The sequence below is a fragment of the Perognathus longimembris genome, chromosome 16 (genome assembly GCF_023159225.1).
Source record: "Perognathus longimembris pacificus isolate PPM17 chromosome 16, ASM2315922v1, whole genome shotgun sequence".
Lineage (NCBI taxonomy): Eukaryota > Metazoa > Chordata > Mammalia > Rodentia > Heteromyidae > Perognathus > Perognathus longimembris.
Genome location: NC_063176.1, coordinates 19,819,516 through 19,842,906, shown reverse-complemented (window position 1 = coordinate 19,842,906; position 23,391 = coordinate 19,819,516). Strand labels below are relative to the sequence as shown.

General features: G+C 38.1%; 1 protein-coding gene across 28 annotated transcripts in view; it reads right to left on the bottom strand.

Annotated features, from left to right (window-relative positions):
• Positions 1-6,119: 6,119 nt before the first annotated feature.
• Positions 6,120-23,391, bottom strand: part of Sec31a (SEC31 homolog A, COPII coat complex component) — a 69,884-nt gene continuing 52,612 nt past the window's right edge. For 9 of the 28 annotated variants that reach the window (XM_048364578.1, XM_048364576.1, XM_048364573.1 and 6 more), the window contains 7 exons: positions 22,673-23,014; positions 17,117-17,155; positions 14,316-14,374; positions 13,043-13,306; positions 10,764-10,883; positions 8,197-8,268; positions 6,120-6,716 (listed from right to left, as the gene is read on the bottom strand). In XM_048364578.1, coding sequence (XP_048220535.1) covers positions 6,537-6,716; positions 8,197-8,268; positions 10,764-10,883; positions 13,043-13,306; positions 14,316-14,374; positions 17,117-17,155; positions 22,673-23,014 — 1,076 coding nt within the window. In that variant the 3' untranslated portion in view covers positions 6,120-6,536. The remainder of the gene's footprint in view (positions 6,717-8,196; positions 8,269-10,763; positions 10,884-13,042; positions 13,307-14,315; positions 14,375-17,116; positions 17,156-22,672; positions 23,015-23,391) is intronic. The other 19 variants (XM_048364575.1, XM_048364582.1, XM_048364587.1 and 16 more) reach the window with 4 other exon arrangements.

Below are 23,391 nucleotides of genomic sequence, written 5' to 3'. Positions count from 1 at the left end.
TTAATGCTTGAGAGCCTTCCCACATTTCCTCTTGACTCCAATAAAATGCTGCAGTTGAGCCTCAGGTATCTGGGCTCTAAAGATGGCCAAATTTTAAGACTGAATTTTCATTTATGCCCTAGATATGGAAGATCTACCTAATGCAAACCCCACAGAAGCAATGAAAACAACCTGAACCGGACTTTACTTCTGTCAGCAGTATGTTTTTATTATTTTATGTCATGAGAGATGGACTGGGTACAAACCTGCCTGTCCCTTGGCACCTTTATAAATAATCTTTTAGATTGACTTTTTTAAAGAAAATTAAGAGACAGGCACTTGCTGTGTTACCTAGGGCTGAACTCTTAGTTCAAATGCTCAGTCACTGGCTTCAGGAGAGGGGGTGGGAAGTTTCCCTCTAGGGTTAGGGACTTGCCACTTAGCATCCTTGACTTCGATAGTAGAATAAGAATTTCTGGACAGGACATAATGATAAGAAAACTTGGAGGGGCTGGGGATATAGCCTAGTGGCAAGAGTGCCTGCCTCGGATACACGAGGCCCTAGGTTCGATTCCCCAGCACCACATATACAGAAAACGGCCAGAAGCGGCGCTGTGGCTCAAGCGGCAGAGTGCTAGCCTTGAGCGGGAAGAAGCCAGGGACAGTGCTCAGGCCCTGAGTCCAAGGCCCAGGATTGGCCAAAAAAAAAAAAAAAAAAGAAAACTTGGCAGAATTTTTTTTTGTTGTTGTTTCAAAAGCAAGCAAGCAGGCAGGCAGGTGGGCTGGTGAGTGCTCCCAAAGGGAAACAGTGAGCTCTTTCACATCAGGGAGATAGATAGATAGATAGATAGATAGATAGATAGATAGATAGATAGATAGATAGACAGACAGATAGATAGATATAGAATATATATTTATGGGCAGGGTCTGACTTTAACTTTTACATAAGTGTTTACCTTTACTCTTAATCACTCTTGGTGTTACATTTTTATTACTTAGGCTGGGTATCTCTAGTGACCTATACTTTAAATATTTGACCATCATGTTTAGGCATCCCTTTTAGAAAAGAATGTATTCTGCCATAAAACAGATGTTTATCCTTGATGTCCAGAAAGTGTATTTAGAAGCAAGGAAGACAGGGCTTCTATGTTTCTAAATACACTGTTTCTGAATTCCTGGCTTCGTTTTCTCTAATCTATCCTGCTTCACTCCTGACTGAGCCTCCTAAATAGTCAAGACTGCAGATCTACACCACTACACGCAGCTAATGTTGAGCTACAATTGGTTAACATTCAATATATATTTATTGAGACCTGTATCAAAGCCAACTGAGAGTTTTCTAGTTATTTCTCCCCATTATCTGAGGTTACTATTTCTGTTTCACTGAGCTCAGTCTACAAACAGTATAGGCTTTCAGCTCAGAAAACTCAATCCAGTAAGGCAGGCAAGCTGTTATCAAGTTATCACTGAAGGAAGTCTGTCCCACAAACTCAGATAAATACTATGGAGGAAGGACTAATCATGCATTGTTTGTGCTTATTGGTTCTGTGGTGCTGGGGACTGAGCTCAGGACCTTGTGCTTGTCAGGTTGTTGTTCAGACAGGCTCTCACACCAACTTGCCTGGGCTGACCTCAGTCTGATTTGCTTACCCCTGCCTCCTGAGAAGCACAGGAAGCACCACAGAGGAACCTTCTCATCCTCTCTAAGACCTGTTAAGGCAGGTCGACATTTGTTAACACTTACACCAGGTGCATGTTCACCAATATCTGGTTTAAAAATAAGTTTACAATGGAAAATGCTTTGGGAAGTGGGATAGCAGAGAAAGATGGAGGGAGGGTTATGGTTGATACATTGTTTAAGTGTGGAAAAGTTACAGTAGAACCTTTTTGCACAATATATGCTAATAGAAAAATCCTAGCAGAGGAAATCACGGTAAATTTAAAACAGCAACAAAAACTCAAAACAAAAATAAAATTCACAAATGAATTAACTTCTCCCTCCTTTTCCTCTGCCTGCTACCCAACCCCAGCTCTCTGAACTAAACAAGCCCAATTATTATAACAGTATTGACAAATTCCATCCCTCCATCCATGTCTCAACACACATCCCATCTTCTTTTCAGGACAATTCCTGTAATTCCCAGGGGCTGAAGGACTTAAGGGCGGTCTTGATATTTTCAGCATTACTGCTTCAGTGACCTCTTTCTTTTCCTGCTGTGTCAATTATCTAAGGCTGCTTTTAAAAGACAAAGGCCCCCTATCGTTCTCCAGCAGGGAGGGGGAACATGTAAACAGAACTCAAGAATGTCAAAAGGGTGACCTAGATTTGCAGAACCAGCAGGAAAAAGGTGCACAGTGAGTCTGTCCTAAGCCAACCCTCCTGGAACCCAAAGGGCAGGAACAGAGGTGCAGAAAGACTCACGGAGGGAATATGTGTCCTTAATGTTGACTCACTACTTACGGACCTCAAAGCCAAGAAAAGACATTTGTTTCAAGTCCTCAAATGACAAACTATCGCTTCAGTACCTGCCCATTCCTTTCCAATCAAGACTAAGTGCTCCATTGATTTTTCTCCAGATGGAAATCAAATGAGCTCTACAAGAGGCATAGATAAAGCAGGTCGTTTGTTAACGCTCCTCAAAGCTTTAGCGCTTATGGACATTTAAAATTCCTCTGAAGATGTAGGTAAGATAAAATGACAACGTGGGAAAGGTAGAAGAATCACAGACTTCCAGGACCAGAGGTGAAATGAGAGCTCTAGACTCACCCCCTCAGCTCATTTTACAGATGGGGAAGTAGAGACGGGGCACTGTCAGGATTTAAGGCAGACACTGGAAACCAGTTCTTCTCCTCTCCTGAGAACACAGCTCACAACATCTGGGGTAAGATGGGCTTCCCAGATTACTACCCAAGTCTTCCTTCTAGTCTAGAACCCTGGTCCCATAAATCCTCGCTGGTGATTAGAGGTGTTTTGTTGTTTGACCCACGTCTTTCCCCTTCTTTTCTACCTTGCCCTCCATCTGGTGGGAGAGAGGAGGATTAATACCAAATTCTGGCCCCAGCCAGTTCTGGGTCATGCACTTCTGGCACCATCTCTTTGGGGACAGATTGTGATAGATAGTGGATCCAAGACCCAATCAAAGCCTTTGTGTCTGGATATTGAGAGGGACTCTCTTCTTTCCCTGGTCATAAGCAGTGGACATTCAGGCTTTGGACTCCCAAGTCCTCTTCCCCACCAAGAGAACCTGTCTGAAAAGAAGCCAACCCACAACACATACAACGCTCAGTATGTGTTGCCTAGTACACACCCACAATCCTCTTGTGGGAAATATCAGTCTACATGCTAACAGGGGTGGAAAAGAGAAGAAAACCAGAAATCCAAACTGAAATTTTGTTATAGTAGCTACTACTACTTTGAGAGTTAGAACATTTTGTAGAACATGGATGCGCACTGTAGGCTGAGGTTGGGTTTGAATCTGGATCTCACTGCAAGCCAGCTGTGTTCAGTAACTGGAATTAATTCAACTCCTCAGGCTCAAGTGGTAATAACTGATGAATAATAAGCCTGAGGCCCTAAGCTAACAACTCAGTACCATTAAAAATAAGTAAATGCACAAAACATAGGAACAAAATTGAGTAGATCTATGATCACTTAATGACTAACCAATATATATTAAGTAAGAGTAGAAAATAACAAAACAGCAATCACTTGTAGGATTGTTAAAACTTTTTTTTTCCTTTTAAGACAGGGCTTGCTATAGCCCAGGCTGGCCTTGAACTTGCTCTTAACCCTCCTATCTCAGTTTTCTGAGTTATAGGATTACAGATGTGAACAACTGCACCTAGATTATCCCTGACACCTTGCTGTAAAACAGCCTTCAACAGAAGTTCCTGAACTGTAGACAAGGAATGTATTTAATGTCATAGTGAGCTGAAAATATTGAAAACAAAATAATTTACTAGATCAGATTGAAATTAACTTTCCTGAAAACTTAAAGTTATCTTGATTTTTTTGAAGAAAAAAACTCTTTTCATAATATTTATGTTTTTTTTGAAATTTCTGTGAGTCCTGGGGCTTGAACTCAGGGCCTGAGTACTGTCCCTGGCTTCTTTCTGCTCAAGGCTAGCACTCTACCACTTGAGCAATAGCGCCACTTCTGGTTTTTCCTATATATGTGATGCAGAGGAATCTAACCCAAGGCTTCATGTATACGAGATAAGCACTCTACCACTAGGCCATATTCCTAGCCCTCTTTTCATAACATATATCCACATACTTGGAGGTCAAAATAGCTGGTGACTTTGGCTCACCATGCCTGCATTACATGACACCTCTCAAAGGTTAAGTCATGTTGAGAAATGGTTTCAGAGTAGGGAAAAAAAACCATCACAATTGTATTGAAAATAGAGATAACTGCTGTTCTGATGTCAGAGTGGTTTTTGCACTTACATGCTCAAAATGTTTGGAACTGGCCAGAGCATCAATTGCTACCTAATCGTGTTTCTTGTTTGGGGGGAATATTTTTTGTTTAAGTAAAATAATGATGCCATTGGCATATTAGGGTAAACATGTAGATATAAAACAAATCCTACTTATTAGGACAATGAAAGAAAAAATATAACTAGATGGCATCCAGAGCTGACACTACAGTTAAGGGTCCAGTCTAATTAGTCAAGCCGGCTGCTCTATTATGTGGAAATGGTGGTATGCACCAAAAATTGGTAGCAACCATGAGATGTGTATACTGCCAAGCTAGCAGAAGGCTGCTGAGCAGAAGCAAGTCAAGGCATATACATGTGCGTACAATCAAGATACAAAACTTCTGTAAAATTCAGGCTGGTTCATTGTTTTAGGTGTTTTGAGTGGGGAAATCCCAGCAAAGAGAATTGACAAGTTCTTGAAAGCTATTTCACTTAGGCTGTGAGAAAGCCTGATGAAATGACGTCAAACAGCACAGCTCCTTACTGAGTAGTTCTACTATTTAATTTTTGGTTTCTAATCCCCTTCACTAATACTGCACAAACAATGAAAACTACCAGCAACTAATTCTCCTAGTGACTCCATGGGGACCATTACTGTTTGTTTACAGACAATTTTTAAGACAGATTATAATAAAATCACTTCACAGAAATGCTGGGTGGAAAATGTGTGGTTTTGATTCATTTGGGAAGTTGACTCAAAGTTTTCCTTCTGAACTCAATTTATTTTTCCCTTTTTCTTTTTGCCAGTCCTGGGGCTTGAATTCAGGACCTGGACACTGTCTTTGAGCTTCTTTTGCTCATGGCTGGCACTCTACCACTTAAGTCACAGCTCCACTTCCAGGTTTTTTTTGGTAGTTTATTGGAGATGACAGTCTCCTTTCCTTCCCTGGGCTGGCTTTGAGCCATGATCCTTAGATCTCGGCCTCCTGAGGAACTAAGGTTCTATGAATGAGCCACTGGCACCTGGCTAACTTATCAGACATTTTACAGGAAAACAAAAGTGAAAAAAGTGGTAACAAATTCAGCCTTGAATTCAAACAGTATACTGAAAACACTGGAGAAATGCTCTATACGTCCTAGAGAAATGAACATGCTCAGTCTTTTCCTACAGATAAGTAAAGGCAGATAGAGACATACTTTTATTAATATTTGCTAAGACCTGTTGCAATTTCCAGATGTAGTTATTTGCCCAGGATCAGGGAGACTAAAACACATGAAATACAGATTAAATGAATTGCTGGAATTTAACAAAGGGATTAAGAGTAAAAATTGCCATTTCTTTCTTTTTATTCTCTGCAAGGCTGGCAATGGGACCCAGGACCTCACTCATGCCAAGTAATCACTGTGTCACAGAGTATACCTCCACCCCCCCCCCCACCTTTCTTTTGGTGCTGTCCTGGGGCTTCAACTCAGGGCATGGGTGTTGTCCCTGAGCTTTTTGTGCTTGAGGCTAGCACTCTACTACTTGAACCACAGCTCTACTTCTGGCTTTTTGGTAACTGGAGGTAACAGTCTCACATACATTCCTGCCAGACTGGCTTCCAACCACGATCCTCAGATCTCAGCCTCCTGAGTAGCTAGGATTACAAGCCTGAGCCACTGGCGCCTGGCTCAGCCAGTTTTTTTCTTTTTTAAAGACTTTTTTAAAGACACTGCAAGAGGATTACACACTTTAATTCTGATTGACATGAGGAAAGTAGGGAGGACATAAAAGAAATTTAGTTTTATCTCTGCTTTATGCATAACCAGATGCAGCTTTTCTAAAAAAAAAAAGTATACTGAGGTTTTAAAAACCACATTCTCTCAGAATACATCAGGAAACCACACCTTGTGTAATCCAGGAATACACTATTTGCAAAGTAGGATCATGGTCAACAAGAGATTAAAATAAAAGAAAGCACCAGGGTTTTGAGCAGGTCTAAGATGAGTATATCTGCAGAAGTAATGTTAATGCCCCTGACTGGCCACTATGGAAACATGCTAATGAGGACTGGTCCATGTCTTACATTTTTGTTTTTCCCTAAACATGTTTCTTTGGAAAAATGGCAAGATCAGTCGAGAATGGAGCTATTCTTTCAGACCCCCAGCTTATTGGCCTGGGTCAGAACAACTTTGAGAACTGGCATGAAAGCAGAGGTCTCACTGAAGTTGCTGGTGCTAACGATGTGGGTATGGATGGTCAATCCTTCCGAGTAGTTTCGCGTTTCAATGCTTCTTGCAATGTTGTGTAAACCGTTGATGATTGTTGGTGAAAGCTGAAATAAAGGTGGGACCAAATGAGTTAAACGAAAGGAATATTTCCCATGACATCCTTTAACTATTCAACTTGGATATTTAAAGAGTAGCATGAAATAAACATTTAAAACATGTATGAACCATTTAGCATTTCTAGAAATAGTTTCTTGGATCACAGCAGACTATGACACAGTGATGTATGTAAGGGCGTTACTTATAAATGTAATAACAAATTAGGCATTTTCTTAAAGAAAAGCAAACAAGCCAAAATGCTGAAATGCTACCACCTTTCCAATTAAGAGCTTTAATTCTTCAACTATTTTAGACCGAGCCTCAGACTTTCAGCAAATTTTCTTATATAAATAAATGCTATTAAAAATTCTTAAAATCATTACACTTCTATCCACTTCTATTAGTACAGAAACAGGTGCAACCACACAGTTAATTTATCAACATTTAACCAGTTTTCCTTTACTATATTTAAAAAATCTCTATTGTAGCAGGCCCTGCCCCTCTGTCCTTTTCTGTTTTTTGAAGAGTTGAGGATCAAACCCAGTGCATGTGAGGTAACCATCCTACCACACTGAGCCATAAACCCAGCCCACTTAACTAATTTGTATAATTTTATCATATTCAGTAATGGTGCCCAAGCAATCTCTGATCCAGCTGCCTCAACCTTCTGAGTAGCTGGGAGTGAATGCAACTGTACCTAGCTCTGTCATATCTTAAAACCAAAAAACTCAAAAGATCTTCTTTTATGTATTACTTGGCATACATGTCTATAATACAGACAGATGACTTTACTTTGGATCTGTGGTGGGGCCATATCCCATCCACTTGTGCATCACTTTCTTTGGCTTGGTTCTCACAAAAGAAATGGTTATTTTTAGCTGGTGGGACTAGGAATGGGGAATGGAGTAGAGGAATGCTAAAATATAAAAATAGAAAAAGTGCTAGTTCTTTTTCTCTTCTTTGTCTCTCCCATCATAATGCTCTCATTAATAAAGCAGTTCTAGACAGGAATGGATGGGTGGAGACAGAACAGTGAGTACAGTGACTTGCTGTAGATAAGCTATCTCCACAGTCACAGAACATACCTACTCATCCGGAGAGTACATTTGGCTTTGCCTTTAAAACATGGCTGTTCCAGGAGAAAATGACCTTAGTCTTGGACTATGAGAATAATGATAGATTTCTTTTCTAGACAACAAAGTGCCTACTTACGTCTCTGATTTTCTGGTCCATGGGACATATAAAAATCAGCAGCAGAATGTCAGTTATTTTAGGGATAGGATAAGCAGGCTAGTGTTTCTAAACTTTGTTACAAGAAGGGTTCATTTTTTTCTCTCTCCTAACATCCCCAAGGATTTAAATAATTAAAGGCAAAAAAGCTCATTCTGTAACTGTATAAAAATTTTACCCCTCAATCACAATGAATGACAGTGCTAGCAACTAGGAATAATAATAATATTGGAAATGTTTCTGTCCTCCCAAACTTACTGTCTGTTCCCTAAGTTTATCATACAGAAACTCCAAACGTTTACTGGCATCATCAAGCTTCCTCTTGGTTTGCTGCAAGAAAGGAAAAAACAGATGTCACATATGAATACTAACTTTAATCCAAAGAACTTGCCCTATCTCATTTTACTAGAACTTACACTGAAGATACTAAGTGGCTTCATTTTATCAAAACAAGTACAGACAACTATGACCAAGAAAGCTTGAACAAGTAGTTTGAATGGCTATCAGTGATCTTTCAAAGTAGGGTAGTGGGAAGGTAGAGGACAAGACTTCCTTTCAGTACGCTAAGTAGAGGGTGTATATGTACAATTACACTATGTACATAGGCCTCTACAGGCAGCACTGTACCATAGAAAAGAAGGTCCAAGTTCAGTTACCACAGACTATGGGTGGTAGAAGGCAAATATCTAGGTGACCAATGAAATCTTGTTTTAACTTTAAAAAAATACTACTTAAACATTTAGAAACATTTGTTCAGTATGTTTAATCTCGCCTCTTCTCATAACTCACTTTTTGGAGGGTGATACTGGGGTTTTAACTCAGGGTCTCATGCTTATTGTAGACAGGTGCTCGACCACTTGAGCCATCACTCCTAACCTTTCTCATGCCTTTAAAGCAGCAAGAAAGAAAAATGAGTTGATCTTTAGTGGTCTAGCTCAGTAGCAGAGTACTTGTTTAGTGCATGCAAGGCTCTAGGATCAACATCCAACACCCAAAAACAAAAAATTACTGTGAAGAAAATGTTCTTAAATTAAGGCATTTTCTTTCCTTTAATACTTATTGTGTGCTGTGCTAGGGACAAAGTCAAAGTATCTTAGAAGACATGTTCTAATGAGTAAGGAAAGATACGAAGTAAACAGTATAGGATGGTGATTAGTGCTAAAAGGAAAAGTGGGCTAGAAGTGTTGGAGATAAAGGAAGGCCTGATGACTACTGGACAGGTGAGCAATGCAGGTATGTGGGAAATGAGTTCTAGGCAGGAACAACATCAAGTAAAAGTTTCTGATGCTCAAGTGTTCCTAGTGTGTTTGAGGAAAAAATATCCATTGAGGGTTATATTACAAACTAAATATACAACTAAAATGAAAATAGGAATAACCCGTTTTGTAAAAATATTTCAAACTACTGGTTGAAACACACCTTTGGAAGGGATCCTACAGTCCCTGTTCAAAGCTACCCACCTACAAAACCCTACCCCACAGGATTTGGGTGGCTAGGGAAATGAGCTGCTCATTAAAAGAACTTTGTTCTTTATGATTCTTTTCTGCCCAGGACTCCTGGGCACTCAGTAAGACTCAGCAAAATTGACTCAGCAAATTGATCATTCAGAGGGGTTAAACTCAACAAAATTTGATAAAGCTGGGCCATGGAGTTCTGCCATATTCTTATTATTACTTTGGAATGCCTATGTCTGTGTACAAGGGGATGAATACTTGGCTATCAACTTTATTCTGTAGCTCTTTGTCTGTTGTTTCCCTCACTCCAGGAATGCCAGGTATTAAGGTTTCTGTTTTCTGGTTTCCTGCCACTTTCACTACAGAGAATCCTTGTCCCCTGAGCTCTAACACCAGCCCTACAGAAAGTTTCCAAGAGACCAGCCGAAGACTCTATGTATTAATACTAAATGTCTGATGAAACAACAAATTCCAAAAGCTCCCTTCTTCAAGTAGACAAGTGACCAAAACAGAACTTCACTTAAAACAGACTAGCTCTGTAGAATTTTTATCATTGCTAATACATAGACATTTTCAAAAGCAAACTAAGAAAAATCCTTTTTGTTCCCTTTTCCATCTTAATCCTAGAACTGGAAGTATAGTGAAATAAACTATTCTAAAACTAAAATTAAGTTTTAAAAGTACAAAGTGCTCAACTTAGTTATCTACAACACACAATAGCCTTAGTTAGATATGATACCATTTTATTAAATGTCTGCTATATGCTACGCTGGGGACAAAGTCTTATCCAGAAAAGATACTGTTGTGACAGTGTATTGACTCCAGTATCTAACTATTTTTAGAGTCTTTGCAAAAGTCAAAGATGACTATTTTCAAATGGTTCAATGTAAGATCAGAAATAAGCCTCAAATTGGAATTCTTTTTTTGTTGTTATTGTTGGTCATGGGTTTGAAGTCTGGGCCTGGGTGCTGTCCCTGAGCTCCTCAGCTCAAGGTTAGTACTCTACCACTTGAGCCACAGCGCAACTTCCTGGAATTCCTGAATACCACTATTACATTCTATTTATAGGGGGGAAAAAAAACAGTCTGCTAATAAGAGGCGGTATAACTTGGTTTAGGGGTATGAAATCTAGAGTCAGACTGAGTTGAAATACTGGCTCTGACTTTAAGTGTCACATAATTGTTCTTCACCTTAATTTTGTCAGATTATTCTATTAGATATGTCTATATAAAATATAAATACATTCCTATGTATAATTATGTAAGTGCTAGTTTTATTACTTGTAAGAAATGTATATTGTATGATCATAAGCAATAATTATAGAAGAGCTCTCCAAAGGATTAAGCAAAATGTGAGGAAAAAAATACATACAGGATCTGTGGCTGAAGAAAGGCAGCGCTGTATAAGATCTTCAAATGTGGTCTTGAGAATGAGGTGCTCATCTGGAATTGGTTTCTTGGTAATTTTTTCTGTTGGCAAAGACTGTACATGCTGGAAGAATTGTATTATAAAAAGAATCAGATATGACCCGGAAGTATTTTACGTACAATGTCCTGAAACTGTACAAGAAAAAGAAACTAAGACATTATAGATAGGGTATTTATTCTACAGATTGGATTTTTCACAAGCAGGCCTGAATATAAGTAACTGATTGATCGGGAATACTGGTTATTGTGTAGAACTGACAGGAAGTAAGTCTGTGCTGGAAGGAAATAAAACAAGGCTTGGGAAACACAGTTGATTCCATCCTCTGCTTTGATGGCTCTTTTTTTTTCTTTTTCTTTTTTTGCCAGTGCTAGGGCTTGGGACTCAGGGCCTGACCACTGTCCCTGGCTTCTTTTTGCTCAAGGCTAGCACTCTATCCCTTGAACCACAGTGCCCCTTCTGCTTTTCCTATATATGTGGTGCTGAGGAATCGAACCCAGGGCTTCATGTATACAAGGCAAGCACTCTATCATTAGGCCATATTCCCAGCCCTGATGGCTCATTTTTGTTTATCCACTATTCTCAATATTCTTCTTTGTGGGATTTGAATGGAACACTATCATTAACACCCAAACTACAAAATAAAGACATAAGTTAAGATAGACCATGATACTGTTGAGTACTTAAGTGGAAGAACAAAAAGGAACAATTACATTTTCTGAATTGTGATTTGGTAGTTTGTTCTTTCACTCACTTAGAAAATGTCAGGCAATTATGTACCAGGCTCTGGCAACTTACTGGATAGCCATCATAGAAATGAGCTCACTCCTTGAAGTGTTTGTTATATAGGCCAATGGAATAGAACACCTTTAAAATGTTATAAACATTTGTAAGATGACTGTAGTAAGTTAATGCTTGGAGGAACCAAACGACATAACAACTGGGATTTGACTAAAGGAAAAAAAGGCTCCCTTCAGAGAATATTTCAGAAAGGTACTTATCTTTCCAATTAAGAGCTAATTATGTGGGAAAGAAAAAGCATCCCAGGATAGAAAGAATAACATGTATGAAAGAAGGATCAAGATTCATTTGGAAGATACCTGAAGTTCTGGACTAGATGTGAACAGTATGAGGAGAAAAGTCTAAATCTAGATGGTTGGAGAGGTTCCCCAAATAACAGAAACATGTAAACCACCACAAACAAAAACACTCTTTACAACTTTTTTTTGTGTGTGTGTGTGTGGAAAGATGTAAATCTTCCTACCTTCATCAAAATATTTGTTTTTATAATGCAACTTATAGTATTTAGAAATTTCTTAGGCAAATTATCTCATAACTGCAAAGCATATTTTTGAGATAGATATATGTAATCTTTACAAATCTCACTTCAGTAAGTTAAAGAGAAAAACAGAACTAGTTTTTTACTTAAGCAGTAGTTTCTTTCATTGCCTTGTTAGATACTGATTCAAGCTCTTTATGAATAACAAAATATCTCTAATCTAAGTCTCATTTGGAAATATATAGAAATTATATAGATTTTCAACATGAAGGATTTTGCCAAGTATCTGCTTGTGTCAAAAATTAGAAAAATGTGTAACTCCATTCCACTATTAGCTTACAGGGCTTCATACATACATATACAACGATGTATTTCATTATAGTTTAATACTTTAAAGAGAAAAACATTTTTTTTTTTTGTTTCTGGTGTGAATTTTCCACTTGTGGCAACATGTTGTTGCTCACAAAGTTGGTTTTTTTTGTTTTTGTTTTTGTTTTTTGCCAGTCCTGGGCCTTGGACTCAGGGCCTGAGCACTGTCCCTGGCTTCTTCCCGCTCAAGGCTAGCACTCAGCCACTTGAGCCACAGCGCCACTTCTGGCCATTTTCTATATATGTGGTGCTGGGGAATCGAACCCAAGGCCTCATGTATATGAGGCAAGCACTCTTGCCACTAGGCCATATTCCCAGCCCCAAGAAAAATATTTTTGAAAATGGTTTTTGGTTACCAACACCAGATGTGAGATTACTCTAAATTAAGGGTACTGACTCAACATAAGGTCATTTAACTGCAAAATGATAGACATACATGATTTATCTTTTAAAAAAAGGCATTAGGCTGTCTAAACTTCAACCAAACTTAGGCACTAATGGTATAGTCATAAGCTAACACATTAAAGAGTACTGAATCAGTCATTTTCCCATTCCACTTTCTCAGATTTACTGTTACCTGAATGGTATTTCCAATAGGCGCTCCTGGGGCACCTTCGATATTGGGTTTTGCGAAAGCTGGTGGCATGCCTGTCTGACCAAGAGGCTGCTGCATGCCCGGGAAGGTCTGGCCACCTGCCAGATGTGGCTGTGGGAAGGAAGCTTGGCTTGACAGTGATACTGGGGCTGAAGGTTGCTGCTGCAGCATCTGTGACTGAGGATCACTCAAAGGGTTCATGATTGGCGATGTGATAGGAACAGGAGGCATGAAGTTTTCAGGCATCTTTCAAAGGAGGAAAATAAAAGAAACCATGAATAGGAATAAAATGGATAACATTTCTTCAGTTTATAATTAAGGGTATTAAGAGTATAGTCAATATTAAAAAGTAGGACAATTTTTCCAAATGAAATTTTATGCAGAACTCTAAAGTAAAATACAAAAGAAGAGCCAATCTGACTAAAATGAGTGGAGAACTTACACCTAGGTTTCTCTGTCCCTCTTGTCCTTTCATATATCAAGAAAGGGCAGCCCAAACCAAGCACTTCTCAAAGAGGCTGTCAAGTCTATGAAACTGTATTTAGCAATATATGAATCAGATGCACTGTTACATGTGTGAGCATGCAGTTAATGCCACCAAGATCTAATATTACTTTTAGATCACTAAGCAGATATTACTTGTTAATTCTGCCATACTTTTAGAGTAAAAGACTGAATTTCTCATTATTCCTAACTATATCTTGTCTATCCTTGTTCTCTTAATGTCTCCCAATTTTACCTTATAGGCCTCCATTACTATATTTGAGGAAAAGCATAATTAGGAATAATTTCAAGAGTACAAAGAGAATTCTTATTTGTGTTCAAATGGCTCTTCACTGTTAATGACAGATAGACAGTGCTCAAGGCTATTTATTCATCATTATTACATGCAACAGATAAAACGTTCAAAATATAATCACTTAGAGTCATGATTACTGTTGGAACCCAAAGAGCAAGGTAACTTCTAAAAAATAATCATTTGTAAAGCCTGATTATTTTGTTTCCTACTGTTTGAAAGAGGCCTACTACAAATTTACACCTTGCATTCTTAAAGGACTTTACAAATTTATACTGTTATCATCAGCAAGGTTCTGATATACTACCTGCTACTTTCTTACTGCTATATATGAGAAGAAACATGTTGAAATATACTTTAAATATATTAACTAGTAAGCTACGCCTACTAGTTGCTCCAATTGGCTACCAATTAACATAACATCTTCAAGTCATTAGCTGAACATCTCTTTTCCAATACCTTCTTCTTCTTGGGTACTCTGTTCAAAGCTGGAGGATCATTCCAACCATTTTGAGGACCTAGAACAGATCATAGAGGATACGCTCCTTTAGAATCCTGAAAGGAAATGAAATTGAATCCATCTATTTTGTTGAAAGTCTACACCTTAACACTGATTTTACCACTCAAGTTATAGGAATCACTATGTAACTACAGATTCTCAAACTCATACCTCCAGTAGTGACAAGGACTTCACTTAATAGGCAAGATACCTACACATTTTATCTATTTAAAGTAAAAGAACCATATTGAATTAAAAGTCAAGTCCAGGGCTGGGGATATGGCCTAGTGGCAAGAGTGCTTGCCTCATATACATGAGGCCCTGGGTTCAATTCCCCAGCACCACATATGCAGAAAATGGCCAGAAGTGGCGCTGTGGCTCAAGTGGCAGAGTGCTAGCCTTGAGCAAAAAGAAGCCAAGGACAGTGCTCAGGCCCTGAGTCCAAGCCCCAGGACTGGCCAAAAAATAAAAAAGTCAAGTCCATACTGAAGAATCTTCAAAGATCAGAATAGTATTCTCTCTAAGTCTTAAAAATATAAAGATTTTGAAGCCAGGAGCTGGTGGCTCATTCCTGTAATCCTAGCTACTCAGAAGGCTGAGATCTGAGGCTCTGGGTCAGCCCAGGCAGAAAAGTCTGTGAGAAAGCTGGAAGTGGAACTGTAACTCAAGGGGCAGAGCACTAGCCTTGGGCAAAAAAGCTTAGGGAGAGAAACCAAGGTGGAGTTCAAGACCTAGGGCTGGCATAAAAAAAGAAAGAAAAGAAAAAGGATTTTGAATTAATGTTATTCAAATTGTGTTGTCTTTTCAAAGCATTAGCAGTTGAAAAAGGAAGCCATTATGTTTACAAATCTGTTTCCTTTTTTGTGTGTGTGCTAGTCCTGGGGCTTGACCTCAGGGCCTGGGTGCTGTTACTGAGCTTTTTTGCTCAAGGCTAGTGCTCTACCACTTGAATCTCTACCTTGGGAATCACAACCCGATTTTGGGCTATTTTAGTGATTAATTGGAGATAAAGAGTCTCACAGACTTTCCTGCCTGGGCTTTAAACCTTGGTCCTCAGATCTCAGCCTCCTGAGTAGCTAGCAATACAGGTATGAGCCACCAGTGCCCAACTTACAAATATGTTTTGAAATTTGGCCAAAATTTTGGTAGTATCTTTAATAAAGATGTTTGTCTCTAGCATCCAAGAAAATAAATAACTTGCTGTACTAGGAAAAAAAAAAGTTTCCTGACATTTTTCTACATACAAAAGAAAAATGGTAGCATTCTCCTACTTGCCCAGAACAGACCAACCATAGGCAAATCTTATTCATAAATGCTAAAAATGGTAGAAACACTATTAAACCAGAGCTACGTAGGGTAGCTTCAGTAATTTTTATCACTGTCTTACAAACTACTCATAAAGTAAAAAAAGAAAGGCATTAAAATTTGTACTAAGATTTTTTTTAAATGCCATTAAAAAATTCTAGCCTGGCAACAAATATAAAACACTACTGCTGGGGTTGGGGATTTAGCTCAACGGAAAAGCATTTGCCCAGCAAATGCAAAGCCCTGAGTTCCATCCTGAGCTCTGAAAAAAAAAAGAAAAAGATTAAAAGACCAAAAAAAAAGTTTTTAACAAAAACCAAAGCAACTAAAACTATTGTAGATTTTCTTTCAAATTCATCAAAAACAAAATGCCTTTTGTTATCTCAAAGCAAAAAAACAGACATCAGTTGTACTCATTAAATATTTTAATACCAATTTAAAAAACATGCTGGAAATAAGGATTTTTAAATCATACTTTTTTATTTCACCAAGTACAAATTTTGATGTTTTTATAAGGAACTAGATAGTTATAAAAAAAAGTTTTTTAAATAAATTTGTTTTAAAAAGAAAACTTTTTAGGAGTGACATTGTCCAAAAAGAAATGTACTCATTATACAAATTATATAACTGTAACCCTCTGTATACTATCTTTATAGTAACAATAAAAAACAAAAAGAATTTTTTTCATATGTAGAAGTAGACCAAAAAAATCACCTCCTTCTGATAAATCAAATATTTTAAAATTTGTTGTCAAAGTGATGTACAGAGGGGTTATTGTTTCATATATAAGGCAGTGAGTGAGTACATTTCTTATCAAACTTGCTACCTCCTCCCTCATTTTTCTCCCACCTTTCCCCCCTCCCCAAGCCCCTTCCCTCCTTCTTTCAATATTTTTACTTGATTAACATGCATTATGTTACAATAAATTTGTTTGGCAAACTACAGAAACCGTGGTTCATATACAACATTTCAGAAACTGAAAAATACATTCTCCTTAACTATCAAGCAATCATTTATTTTGATTTTTAAAGCAGAATCAATTTCCTTCAAGTTTTCTAGGAGACAAAAAGTCAAGTAAAGCTCAAAAAAACACTTGATCACAAACTATTAAAGCATCTTCTATATCTGCTTAACAAATTCTTAAACTTCTGGTTACATTGATTAATCATTCAAATCTCTCCCATCACCTTCTAATCTTACCTAAATCTAGGACAGTCTTATTATGGCTATTGTCTGTATATTTGTATAAAAAAGACAACTTTCATGATTTAATCTATTTGTGTCATTTTGCAAACATAATCAGTTCTAAATTTTGATTCAATTAAGAAGCAATAAAAATACTGATCAGATTGAAGACATCATCATCTCTGAAGCTCACATGCATTGTTAGTCTCCACTTATTAATTATATTCAATGATTCAAAGATCCCCAAAGATATGTTTTAGAACCAATTCACCTTCCAACATAAATGCCTGGTCTTGGATAGACTGATTTTCTGTAGACAAAATGTAAAAGTCACTTAGGTAATATTACTGAAGACATTCTAAACTCTACTTTTCATTTTAGAATTGTTTTCTTCTCCATAAACTTCCAGAAACAAACTAATTTTATGAGGGAACAAAATTTACTTTTTATTATTTTGGGTTTTTTTTTGTGGCCAGTCCTGGGGCTTAAACTCAGGGCCTGGACACCATCCCTGAGCTTTTGTGTTCAAGACTAGTGTTCTTGGGGCTGGGGATATGGCCTAGTGGCAAGAGTGCTTGCCTCGTATACATGAGGCCCTGGGTTCAATTCCCCAGCACCACTTATACAGAAAATGGCCAGAAGTGGCGCTGTGGCTCAAGTGGCAGAGTGCTAGCCTTGAGCAAAAAGAAGCCAGGGACAGTGCTCAGGCCCTGAGTCCAGACCCCAGGACTGGCCAAAAAAAAAAAAAAGACTAGTGTTCTTCCACTCTGAGACATAGTATCATTCCCAGCTTTTTGGTGATTAATTGGAGATGAAATTCACACAGACTTTCTTTGAACTGTGACCCTCAGATCTCAGCCTCCTGAGTAGCTAGGAACACAGGTCTGAGCCACCAATCCTGGCCAAAACTTACTTTTTAAACAAGTCATATAAAATATCTTCTAACCAATTAAAGTAATTCATCTTTGAGTGAACTCGTGTGTGTTCTTTTTTTTCTTTTTTTGATGAGACAGTCTCACTATGTAATCCAGCCAGGCAGGCCTCAAACCTACAATCTTCTTGCCTCAGTTTCCAGGGTGCTAAGAGACTACAGGTGTCCACCAATTAACTGGTTTTTCACCCCTCTCTTTCTCTTCAATAGTTCTACAAAGGGGTTCCAATTTAACAAGTTCATTTATGTGAACAATGGATCTTGATCAGTCCCTTCCATCACTGCTCCTCCACCTCCCAGGTTTCCTCGTTCCATTTCACATATGTACATTGAGTATTATGGCAGTAATATACTTTTAAAAATGACGCTTTTATTGTGCTATCTTTCTCAGGAGAAAATTTTGCCCTTTACTTAAAACTGCTGCCTGAACGGTTTGTATAGGTTTCTTTTTTTTCTATTTGATAAATGAAGTTCACTAATATCATCGAGCTGATAACCCTCAATATGTTACATTTAATATTCCTGTATTATACCAAATGTGCTTGTTTCGTAATTACTGAAGGTTGTGAATCCAAATTAGTTGAAATTCAAATTCATTAGATCAAGTGTTGGTCCTGAGGTTCTCTTTCCAGCCAGCTCCCCCAGCAATACTGCTGGTCTCTCCCACTCTGTAAGTGGGAGGGATTCAAAAAGAAATGGGGGATTTCTACACTTCCCTACCTTCAGTGATGTTTTTGTTTTGTTGTTGTTGTTGTTGTTTTTTAAAGACAAAGTCTTGTTATGTAGCTCAGGCTAGCCTGGAACTTGTGATCCACTTGCCTTTCTAGCCTCTGGCCTTCCAAGTTCTGGGTGTGTATATCACTACATCTGATAAGCACTATGTCTGGAAAAGATGAAGAAATACCACTCTCCACTGTTGGATTTCAAAGGCCCCAGTATTCTGAAGAAGCTTAATTTCTAGGGTTAGGTCATGAATATGAATCTAGATAAGACCAGGCCCAGAAAATTTTTATATCATATAGGGCCCCTTTGATACGAATATGTAAATTTGCAGACTAGGCGATTTCAAGTACCTGCACTGAAGAACTAATTTAAAATAGTGAGGTACAGTGCTTGCCTAGCATGCATGAAGCCCTGGGTTCAATTCTTCAGCTTCTTCAGTACCACATAAACAGAAAAAGCCAGAAGTGGCACTGTGGCTCAAGACATAGAATGCTTGAGCAAAAAGAAGCTAGGGACAGTGCTCAGGCCCTGAGTTCAAGCACCAGGAATGGGAAAAAAAAACAAAACAAAACAAAGAACATGGATGAACACTGAAGACACAAGTGGTGTGAGTCAAACACAAAAAGGACAAATTTGCTGACTCTGCTTATACACTCTAGTCAGAAAGTTAAATATACGAGCTAGAAAACAGAACAATGGTTACTATAGGCTGGTGAGAATGAGGAGTTGTTTAACGGGATGGTAAAAAAGTTCTGGGAATGGACAGTGGTGATGGCTGCACAGCAATGCAGATGTACTCAATGCCATACATAGACAATGCACACTTCAACAGGCTAATTTCATAATAAAAACTGTAATGCCAATATACACACATAGGTGTGTGTACAAGTATGTATGTTGATGTACATATGAAGAAAACAAATACAGTTAAATTAATAGTGGTTCTATTTACATGGTAGAATTACACACAATTTTCCTTTTCTTTATGATATTTTGGTAAAAATAATTCCTATGGTGAAAAATTAATGAAAATCAAAAGTTAGTTGGAAAATGGAATATCAATGAATAGAGAGCCATGTCCACCTTAGTGTAGGGATCAATCTTCCTTTCTGGGGAAGGAAGAGGATGGAACTGCACATTGTCCCTATCAAATTCCCCTTCCAATGGAGAATCTTCTTAGATACTCTTGCAGGGGTATAATGGCAAGATCTATGCACTGGCTAAGATACTTTTCAGTGAACTTGGAGAAAAGTATTAGTGCTGATGGCATGGAAACTTCTAGTAAAAGGATAATTTGAGATGCAGAGAATACAACATCCCTGTCCTATGTACCTTTATTTCCCCTATCACCTAGAATGAGGCTTATAGAGAAAACATTTTAAAAAAAAGGAAACCAAAGGACCAGACACCAATAGCTCACACCTATAAATAATCCTAGTTACTCAGGAGGCTGAGATCTGAGGATCACAGTTCCAAGCCAGCATAGATAGGCAGGAAAGTTTGTAAGACCTCCAATTAACTACCAAAAAGCCAGAAGGAGAGCTGTGGCTCTAATGGTAGAATGCTAGTCTTAAGCAAAAAGAGCTCAGGGACACTGGCCAGACCCTGAATTCAAGACCAGGATTCATACACACACATAAAAATCACATGATTAAACATTAAAATTAACAAAGCCAACAATTTTTACTCAGATAATTTCATGGTAGCTTAACGGCCATTTTATCAGAAAAAATTTTCTTGGAGTAAAATTCTAAAGTCTTCATATTCAAAAGTTCTTTCTCTTAGAAACAAGCATAATTTAAACCAAGGACAAAACAAAGTAAAGAAGTGACAAAGCACAATCTCATTTATCTAAGACAGGGAGACAGTTCTTCCATGGCTGCTGAACTCTCCTAACATAGACTATTACCAATTCATTCCTGAACCGGGGAAGAGTGTGTGGCCTGCTCGAATTCTGCCATGCTGCCTAAAATCTATCCGGTAAGGCCATCTCCAAGTTAATCTTCCTTAGTATCATTTTGACAGTAGCACTCAGCAGTTCAAAATCTCTCACAAGAAACTTTTCTTATGCTGTACAAAGTATAAACTTCCTACCATGGAATAAAAGGTCTCAAAAATTTGGTCGAAATAGAAATTTTATATTCCAACATACCGGCTACTCCCTAATAAACAGGTACTTATTAAGAACGTACTGAATAAATGATTTGCTGACTGCGGCATTCATTTTTCTGAGCTCTAGGCACCTTGTTTTTGTAGTTCATAATCAGAGAACCTGAAAATCTGTACTGTCTATCAGAAATTAACCATTGAGCAAATGGAATTTCTAGGTCCTTTACAAGTAAGCATCAAAGATATATTAGAAGACAAATTTTTCAGTCATAATTCTTTATACAACTTAATATGGTAAAATTTTAACAATCAATTAAACATAGGCGGCTGTTAGTGTGCAACAGGTAACAAAGCAGCTAGGAAATAGGCAGTACATGCTAAAGATAAAAAATGCATGACTGCTTCTTCTATTAGTTTCAGGCAGGTTAGAACATTTGGTTATTTTGTATATAAACAAAGACTAATATCATAGCCAAATGCATTTTTTCTTAAAAAGAGAAAAAATGCTCATGAACATATTTATAGAGTATAAAGTATAAATGCCTAGAAGTGTGTTGCTAGATGGTTTCTCTAATCCTGATAATAAAAGGTTTCTATTACTTATATCAGAACTAGACTATATGGTATAAAATAATGAACACAGGCTTTAGGACTCAGGTATTTATCTCAACTTGGAGACTATGCTATCCTGAGAACATAATCTGACCCCCTAAGAAACTCAGTTTCCTCATCTGCAATTTTTAAAAGATTTCCATTTCTCAAGGATAAGATCTAAATAAGAAAATATATAGCAAATGTTCTATCATGTCCAAGATTAGCTTAATATAATTCCTTCCCATACATTCCATAAGAATTTGCTTGGGGGCTGGGGATATGGCCTAGTGGCACGAGAGCTTGCCTCGTATACATGAGGCCCTGGGTTCGATTCCCCAGCACCACATATACAGAAAACGGCCAGAAGTGGCGCTGTGGCTCAAGTGGCAGAGTGCTAGCCTTGAGCAAAAGGAAGCCAGGGACAGTGCTCAGGCCCTGAGTCCAAGCCCCAGGACTGGCCAAAAAAACAAAACAAACAAACAAACAAAACAAAACAAAACAAAAAGAATTTGCTTGGACCCATACTACCACTGTCATTCAAAAATTTATAATGGATATGGTCTTTTCTCATAAGACTCAAGAAGTAATAAAGCCAATGCCAATAGTTCATGCATAAAATTCTAGCTACTCAGGAGACAAAGATCTGAGGTTCGTGGATCAAAGCCTGTCAGGGCAGGAATATTTGTGACATTTTTATCTCCAATTAACCAGTAAAATAGCTGGAAGTGGAGCTGTGGCTCAAGTATAAGTATATGATTAGAAAAAAAAGATCTAGAAATTTCCAAAATGCCTGACAGGGCAATATTGTTTTAATAGAGAATCACTATACTACTGTGTACTGCCTTGACAGTCTAACAAGGCTTCTGTATCAGAGCTGTGTTCTTTCATTTTTTTCTTGGTCAAGGGTACCAAAATTCATCTACAACCTTACAAATAAACCTAACCAAGGGTACCAAAATTCATCTAGAACCTTACAAATAAACCTAACTATAAAATTTGCATAATTTTAAGAACCTGTTTAATTTACTGTTTAATTTTCATGAATAAATTTATACTGCAAAGAATTTTTTTAATTATACCTTTCTAAGAACACACAGAGCATACATGCTTTGTTCAAGTAATGAAATTAGTATCAGGTAAATCTGATTTCAACTCCATTTATCTTGCTTCTTAACTTCGTACTACTTATTTTAAGTTCAGTGTTAGCCTGAACTTAAGTGTACTCTTCTGAAACTCTAAAAGCTTTCTTCATTTGGCAACTAAAGCTCATTTCTTATTTATGAAGGAATAATACTTCTGGGACATTTTTTGTAACTTATGATGTACATTTATACATGCATACACACACACACACACACACACACACAATACCTTATATTAGTCAGTTAACAGTTAGAATAATGCCCTTCCACCCACCCATCTGTTCATGAAACAACAAGGAGCCAAACCAAATCCCTTCCAAGCGCAGACCTGTTCTTTGGGACGCAGGCAGCTCACTGGCAGCAGGCAGTGTACCTGTTGTTCCAGGAGGCAGTGTATAAGCTGAGGTTGATGGTGGAGCTCCTGGCCCGCCATGCTGGAAGGATGCTCCAGAGGAAGGGGGAGGAGGAAAAGAAGCAGCAGAACTGGAGGTAGGTGAGGAGGTCTGGTGCTGTGCTGTATATAGCTGAGACTGCCCAGAATAGGAAGAAGCAGAAGATATGTAAGAGGTGTTAGGGTAAGCGTTTGAAGCAGGAGGAGCAACAGGTTGCTGAGGTCGATACATTGATGACCCCCCTGATCCGAAGGAATACTGCTGGGCTGGTTGGTAAGCTACACCAAGGAGAAGAAACAGAAATTTTAATTAGTTGCAAGTTTATTCATACAGCAAGAGAAAACTAAAAAGTCACCTCATTCTATGGAAATCATTTCAATTCTTATTCTTCTAGTAATAAATTACAACCAAAAATAGCTTTGTGGTAGTGAATTCAGTATGTCCAAGACCACTGGGTTCAATTCTAAGTACCACAAAAAACACCACTAAAAACCACTCTGTCCTTTGAGGCTCGGATGCCCTAAATATGCTTAAAATTATTAGATCCAATATTTGAACTACCATCCTCAGATTGTTACTGGTTATGAAAAGATTTTTCTTGAGACTTTTCCTATTCTTGTGAAGACTGCAGTGATACCCACGAACCACCAGATGG